The sequence below is a fragment of the Ipomoea triloba genome, chromosome 5, assembly GCF_003576645.1.
Source record: "Ipomoea triloba cultivar NCNSP0323 chromosome 5, ASM357664v1".
Taxonomy (NCBI): Eukaryota; Viridiplantae; Streptophyta; class Magnoliopsida; order Solanales; family Convolvulaceae; genus Ipomoea; species Ipomoea triloba.
Window position 1 is genome coordinate 19,236,617 of NC_044920.1, and position 7,804 is coordinate 19,244,420.

The 7,804-nt window shown below is 34.8% G+C and overlaps 1 protein-coding gene across 3 annotated transcripts; it reads right to left on the reverse strand.

Annotated features, from left to right (window-relative positions):
- Positions 1-665: 665 nt before the first annotated feature.
- Positions 666-5,098, reverse strand: LOC116021179 (UDP-rhamnose/UDP-galactose transporter 6). 3 transcript variants are annotated; one of them, XR_004098931.1, is made up of 7 exons: positions 4,798-5,098; positions 3,965-4,206; positions 3,111-3,295; positions 2,823-3,023; positions 2,443-2,604; positions 1,665-2,044; positions 666-964 (listed from the first exon to the last, which is right to left on the reverse strand). XR_004098931.1 is itself a non-coding variant. In XM_031261790.1 (6 exons), exons 2-6 carry the CDS (start codon positions 4,092-4,094, stop codon positions 1,724-1,726), a joined length of 999 nt encoding a protein of 332 aa, XP_031117650.1. In that variant the 5' UTR covers positions 4,095-4,206; positions 4,798-5,097; the 3' UTR covers positions 1,429-1,723. The 3 variants fall into 3 exon arrangements, 1 of the variants encoding a protein (XP_031117650.1); XR_004098932.1 differs by having other exon boundaries at positions 666-984; XM_031261790.1 differs by lacking the exon at positions 666-964 and having other exon boundaries at positions 1,429-2,044; positions 4,798-5,097.
- Between the last annotated feature and the right edge of the window lie 2,706 nt (positions 5,099-7,804).

Consider the following 7,804-nt stretch of genomic DNA (forward strand, 5'->3'; position numbering starts at 1 on the left):
CCTTTAATTGTTCATAATATGTCGCATTTAGTCCCTAATACGGAGTATTATATTATTAGATATTTTGTTATTATTAAAATATTTTTTCATAAAATTATATTTGTCAATTACTCTAAACCATTAAACTTCATTCTCCCTCCTCTCGCGCTACCTTTTCATAAGCTGCAAATTAGCCCAAGTATTTTTTTTGTATACCTTGGTGTATTATTGCTGATTTAAAATTGTAATTAGAGTGAATTCTGGATGCCCTTTGCTAAAGAACTTCCAGATAAATTTTGAATTTTTTAAATTCAAACATCTATCCTCATAAAAACAAAAACAAAAACCAAAAAAAAAAAAAACAAAAAGAAATTATTAAGAAAGTTTCTAATTACTATATAATATCAGGGACTAAATGTGACACATTATGTACAATTAAATGACTAAGTTGTTAGAATAAATTGTGAAGGACTAAATTTCTAAAAGTAAAACAATTGATGTGTTAAAAGTACCATTTTCCCTATTAAAAATATTGTATCCTTATCTTAATTTGTATTAACAAATAAATATATTTCTACTGTAAATAAGATTTTCTTTAGGATATATTTAGTTCACATTATGTAAATTACAATTATTCAAAGAAATGTCATATGCCTTTATTTACTTCCCCAGAACGTGAGATTTTCTAGTTAAATTTTATAATTTATTTTCAGTCACATATGGTAATACATTCCCCAGCAATGTGAGATTCTAAAGTTGCAATACCAACTAATGTTTAACATTTCAAATAGTAAAAAGAAAAGGTCAAACACACCGCCATTTACCGTTAACCGCCATCATTAATAATAACGAGAAAAAAATTTGACGATTGAAGAATGATCACTGGTTGCCTTCTTTGGTGGGTCGCCTGGAGAAGCCGACCAACTAGTAGCCTTCTCTAGCTAGATAAGGCGAAGGCGACTAATTGGTTGCCTTCTTCAATAGCCTGGAGAAAGCGACCATCAACTGTAAGTTGGTTGCTAATCGTCAATTTTTACCCTTAAGATAGTTGAAATATCACCGAATCTCTAACAACCTACTATTACATTAAGATAGTTGAAATATCACCGAATCTCTAACAACCTACTATTACAAGTCAATTACTTGTTTTTGAACTTCAAATCCTAACCTACTATTACAAGTCAATTACTTGTTTTTGAACTTCAAATCCTAAAATGACATGTTAGTGTGCTTAGTTGCACTTTTTAAAAGTTTATGGGACTATTCGTTTAAAGTTCAAGGATGTATTTGACCATTTTTCCAATAGTAAAACTAGATTTCCCATTCCATCAAATGTACCCCCAACCGAAAAATTAAAAAAAAACAAACAAACAAAGAACAAAAAACAAAAAACAAAAACACATTGTTGTAATTTCAAACTTGAGGAAGGAAAGAGGAAATTTTATCAACTGCATCTCAGATGTTGTGTAATCTATTCAATAACAATGAAGAATAAAAGTGCACAAATCGATTTTTATAAATTATGATGATTGATCAAACAAAAATGGAGAAATTAGGATAACACTAAGTCCTATAACATGGTCTGAAACTCCCCTTCCAAAGGGGAGTAGTAAATAACAAGAAGAATAGATATAGGAATTACAAAATTCAAAAGGCTTTTAACTTAATTGAGTTGGTAGGCATACCTAGAGTCAGACAACTAAAATGTCCTGGTATAAGATGTATTGTTCTCAGCTACAAATTCTTAAACCTTATCATCGGGATCAGAAGATTCTGAATGCTTTTGTTGGCTGTTCTTCGACATTGAAATGCTACGCCGCTCCTTCCCACCAGGCTTAGATGAGGCATTGCCATACCACACCATTCCCAAAACTGCGATGATCATGCCAATCACCACTTGTGAATTGAGACCCTCTTTCCCGAAAAACAAAAATCCCAGTATCAAAACTAGGACGGTTTTCATATGCCCAAGCACTTGGAATGAGACAGCAGTGAATCTGCCAATGCATATAAACTGACTCAAATTGGTGCCTATTGCAATTGTGCACGAAAGGATTAGGAACACCTGCACAAGAAGAAGTACAGAAAAAAGGTCAGAGTTTCAGACGTCACAAGTTGGGGCACATTGATAGACCTAATCATTTTTTAGAAGAGACTCAGAGAGCACAGAGAATGAATGCATCTCAAAAATAGGGATGACTACCATTGTTCACATATTTGAAAGTAGGTCCCTTGTGTCCAAAAATCAAACAATTAACATGCTGAAGTGTGCCAAGTTTCTTAAAGTGAATCTGAAGTGCAAAAGGGCAGCAGAAAATGTGTCCTTTGCAGAACCACAGGTTATATCTACACACACACACACACTAGTAGCAAGGTCACAAACAGTGACAAGCACAGGAATACTTATGGACTATGTTGAGCACACAATAAGATACTGAGCAAACATACAGAATATATACTTACCATGGACGGAAAGGTAAAATTATACTGGTCAATCCTCTTGGTTGTTAACCAATAATCCAGAAAGGGGCCTAATATCAGCAAAGTTCCAGCTTGAGCTGGTGCAGTATGTCCCAGCAGATTGAAAGAACTTAGAGAATATTTCCTTTGAAGGAAATGAACATACTGCATAGATATATTGAGAATTGTTAAATTCCTTTCAAATATTTGACTTGAAATGAAATACAGAGTTAATGTTTCATAAAATCTGGAGGCTCCTTTGAAGGCACAGTAGAAAAGCATGAAAATAAATTTGAGTGATAATGTATGCACAGAATATCTATTCCCTATTGTTAAACCTAGCTCTATGTCCTTATAAGAAATATCAGGCAGAAGCAACTTACATACTGTTGCAGAGCAGTACTCCATACAGCAATAAAGGCTGCAATGAACCCTTTGGTATTAACACTCACATCAGTAACTGTGCATACAGCAACACCTAATAGTACCAAAGAAATGCTGAGCTTTGTGTCTCTTGAATATCGAATCTTGTCAAATACAACTTCCAGCAAGCAGGACACAGGGATCATGCTCAACTTTGCAATCTGATAATGATCCAGATCCCAGAGGTTAAAAATATTTGAACTCCAAAAACTAAAATTCCAAGAGGAATTTTATATACAGAGGATTACCTGGTAGAAGCCTACTGAATTCCACATCAAACTAACATTCATCCCAACTATAGAGAAGTTTGCAAATAGCACAAATTTCAGAAGGTCTGCAATGGGTAGGTGGGAACTTTGGATGTATCCAAGCCATCTAAGAACAGCCGTCATCAAGGTGGTTGTAGCAAAATGCATACCAGTCAATGTTGTAGCTGCAAGAATTGTTGTAATCAAAAGCTAGAACAAAAGATAATGAGAAGAATGTTTAATAGTGAAACTCTCACGACTAGGAAAAAATAATATTGTGAAATGCTTATTATAAAAATTCAGTATTCAGTATTCAGTCACTGCCAGGAAAAAAGTCTCAATTATTAATTTGCAAAATTACATATTTTCTGTTTTTTCTGTCATTTAGATAACATGGTCAGAGCAAAGAAATCAATCAACCCCATAAACACACAATACATGAGAAAAAGAAAAGCAGGAATGCAAAACTGTCTTCCTCTCCTGTAGTGTGAAAGCAGAGGATATCTTTGGACTTTGGACAAACAACTTTCTTGATTTATTCATTCTGGATGATGGTCAGCTGCTTATGATCAAACAGCATAGGAAATACAAATTCATCAAATGAGTTTTTCTAAATGGAACCCAAATGCTGTAGCTCAGAAGGATAGCAAATTATGTTATCCCAAAACAATAGCAATCTATAAGTTACTCTAGGTCATTCAGCTGTTTCTGATGATTTTAACTTTTGATGTTGGATTCCTAATTTAAAACAAAAGCATAGAAAATGTTTTGTTATCTATAAATGAAAGTCTCACATTACACATGAAGAATATAATTTAGTACAAGAAAGGGGAAGTCAGAGATGAGAAATTTACCAAAGCTGAAGCCATATGTAGCCATTAATGCCTTATTAACAATTATAATTCCAACAGAAGTGACAACATTGAACATCCATGCAGCTGCATCAACTGCAGCCTTCTTCTCAGCCTTGTTTGCAGGAGCCATTTTCCTTTATTTCTGTACAATCCCTCAGTCTTTTACTCCTCAAGTACCATAAAAATTTTCACATTTATGTACTCAAACTAGGATCTTTTCTTAGCTTTCCCACCCAAACTCCCTACAAAAGATCATTAAAAAGATTAGCAAATCAGGCAAAATTATCCACAAATTTCAAGTTCATAATAACATTAAATTAACCCTACCATCTACTATCCACATAAACCATAATAAACAAGTTGAATAAAAAATCACAGCAACCAAAACAGAAATTTTACATTAAACTAATACTTTGAAATGCTAGTAAAAGAAACTATGCTCCATAAGAGACTGAAAATTTAAGATTTAAAGGTCAAACATAACCTACAAATTAATGAAATGATGAACTAAAAACAACTAAAATTCCACGTAAACTAGCCAAAAGTACAATAATTTCATCGATCACTTGACAGATCCAAACGATCTCACATCATGGTATGAGAAAATTTAAAATTCTCCAAATTTGAGCAGAATTACACTGTTACATTACCAGATCTAAATCACTAACTCAGATCACAACCAATTCACCAAATTTTCCAATAGATCTAACCATAAACAACATACCAGAAATATCCTCCACCAAACAAACAACATATATACACACGCATTGCAAATGTGGAAATATTCAAATGCCTCGAAAGATGCATATAGTATGTAGAATTGGGAGATGTACCGTTTGGAAATTAGCGAGAATGAAAGAGACCTCCGAGAAAGCGAAGAATTTAGATCTTCACAGCACCATCCCTCTCTCTCTCTCTTTCTCTCTCTTTATCTCGCTTTCTCTGTCCAAAGCACAGTTGGAAGGTTGTGTGTGTTGTACGTATATGAATCTGTGCAGAAATTGTGTGGGCGTATATATACGGATACGTAAATGAATATGCGACGTGAAAAGGAATGAAAATGGGGGAAGGGAAAAATAACGTGTTAGGGTTTGACCCGATAAAGGAAACAAGAGAGAACTCAGCTTAAACTTGTGTAGTTGTATGCGCACTTCCCTTTATTCTTTCTTCAACCACTGTGGTATCTAATTTTCTTTTTTTCTTTTTTTTTTTGTTTTTGTTTTTTATACCTCAGTTTTCTAATTTTACCGGACTATATCAATTGAACTTCTATCATATTGACAAGGAAAACAAGTTTTAATTAAAATTTCTCATACACTAGACGTCTAGACTAGTATCTTGAATGTTTAATTTTTGAGCAAATTGTCATTTTGGTTCACTGACTATAGGAGTCCTGTTAATTGCAGTCCACGACTTTCAAAACTGTTAATTGCATACCATGACTATTCAATTTTTATCAATTTTGGTCACTCCGGCCAAATTGGCGGCCAAATGTCGCCGGAAAGTCCTAAATCTTAAAATAATGAGGGTATTTTAGTCATTTCACGCCTCTTTCTTCTTCTCCGGCGATGTGCGACTTTTTCAGCGAGCATTATTCAGACTTTTTCCGGCGAGCATTATTCAGATTATATTATTGCTCAGCCACCTCTTTTCCGTTTTGAACCAGAAGAAGAAAAAGTTATCTTGTTCACCATGGATACAAGAACTGAGCTCAAGTTGAAGCCAAAGGAGTACAAACAGTAGGAGACCTAGAAGATGGAGAGAATGTCGCTGGATTTCACGATGGTCGTTCTGCTCTTGTGTTCTGTTACGGCGGAGGATACCATGGAGAAAGTGGTGGTGAAGAGGCCAAGGCCGATGCCGATGCGGTAGAGATGGTCGTTTTTGCTTAGACCAAGACCTAGATTTATCAGATCCATTGGTTTCTTCCATATGTTTGTCAGATTTCATCTGCACTTTCTTATTGATTCACGCAAGCAATATCCATGGAAATGATTCACGCAAGCAAGGAATGCTTATCACGAACAGTACATACTATGGAATGCTTATTTAGGTGTGGAAATGATAAATCTATAAATTGGCTCTGGATTGTAGAGAAGCGGGGGGCGGGGGGGTTGAGGTTTGTGTTCATGGCGGATCCTCGCCGGAAAAAGTTGCACATCGCCGGGTAAGAAGAAAAAGATGTGAAATGACTAAAATACCCTGATCATTTTAGGATTTAGGATTTTCCGGCGACATTTGGCCGCTAATTTGACCGGAATGACCAAAATTGATAAAGATTGAATAGTCATGGTATGCAATTAACAGTTTTAAAAGTCGTGGAATGCAATTAACAGGACCCCTATAGTCAGTGGACCAAAATGACAATTTGCTCTTAATTTTTTCTTTAGAAGGGTCAAATAGACTATCGAATTATGTATAAAATTGTAATTAAATCCTTGAACAACACAAAATCATGCAATTGAACCTAAGAGTGTGTTTGGTAACCTGGAAAATGACTTCTGGAAAATATTTTCTGAGTTTTTTATATTTGGAAACGTCCGGAAAATATTTTTCGAATTTTCGGTATTTGGAAACGTCCGGAAAATGCGGTCAACGAAAAATGTTTTTCATTGATAGTGGAAAATCAAGCCAAATTTTCGAAAAACAACTTACAGAATTTTTTTCTATAAGTTATTTTCCAAAATAGCCAAATGGTCGTTTCGCATGTTCTTGGCCAAAATGGTCATCTCGCCCATTCCGGCGGGTTGGTTTCCGATGGAAACCTGTCCGCCAGAAATTGCTCTGGTTTCCAGGCAGAGTAGTTTTACTCTACTTTCGGCCAGAAAACCAGAGCATGTTTGCTTTGGTTTTGGCCGGAAACAAGAGCCGGACCTTTTTTTTTCGTTTATAATAAATATTATTATGTTTGGGGAGGAGTAAAAGTGAGGAGTATGAGTAATATTTTCCTTTAATTTATTGTCTCTATTCTATTTATATTTTAATTAAAATAATCTATTTGTTAAGAGACAAATTTACTTAGGAAATAGTAGTTAACTTAAAATTCCTTGTGGGACTTACGTGAACTTGTACTGTCTATAGGTCAATTTAATTTTATTATTTGGTGTTGAACGACTCGCATCAAGAATGTGTTCATGTGGCGTAGAGGTGGTGGAAGTTTGGAGCTATCATGTCCAGGTTGATAAGGAATTAAGTTATATTTTTTTATTAATAAGTCGGGGGGCCAAACCCGCAACCCGCAACTCGTGCGGGGTGGGCTAAAAACCCCAACTTATGGTGGGTTGCAATAGTCATTGCACCCGCTCCCTACCTACGGCAGAACGGGGCAGGTAGATCAGGCAAACAAAACCCGTTTGGGCGACTTTAATTGTAAAAAGATATTTGAATATACTCTTCGTCTTGATGGACTCCTCAAATGATACTTCTAAATCTTCTTTTTTATATTGATAGAGGGAACGGGAACGGGCGGAGTGCTATTAGAGTCATTATTTCTTCATTCGCACCCCTACCTATATCCTGAGTTTCAACATCTACTCTTTTTTCTTTTTAGTTCTCCTAAGTTCACTTCTTTTGTCATCATTTACACTAAGTTGCATATTTAGTCATTAATTAATTATTTTCACTTTATTTTATTTTTTTGTTAATTATTAAAAATGAATATGAAAGTAACATTAATCTATATCTATATCTATATATATGCAATAATAGAAGTGTCTGAGGATCCTTTGCTCAGGGACATTTTTGTAATATCAAAGCTTTGTGCAAAAATATCATTTAGAATTAAAATTAATTGCACACTTTCCTCTGAGGATCCTTTGCTTCACAATTTGTGCGATATAT

Excerpts from the sequence above, each read along its gene's own strand:
- LOC116021179 (XM_031261790.1), bottom strand. The coding sequence starts at position 4,094 with ATGGCTCCTGCAAACAAGGCTGAGAAGAAGGCTGCAGTTGATGCAGCT. Across the intron at positions 3,024-3,110 it reads ATTCAGTAGGCTTCTACCAG|ATTGCAAAGTTGAGCATGAT; the intron begins GTAATCCTCTGT and ends GATCATTATCAG. Across the intron at positions 2,605-2,822 it reads GTACTGCTCTGCAACAGTAT|TATGTTCATTTCCTTCAAAG; the intron begins GTAAGTTGCTTC and ends ATATCTATGCAG.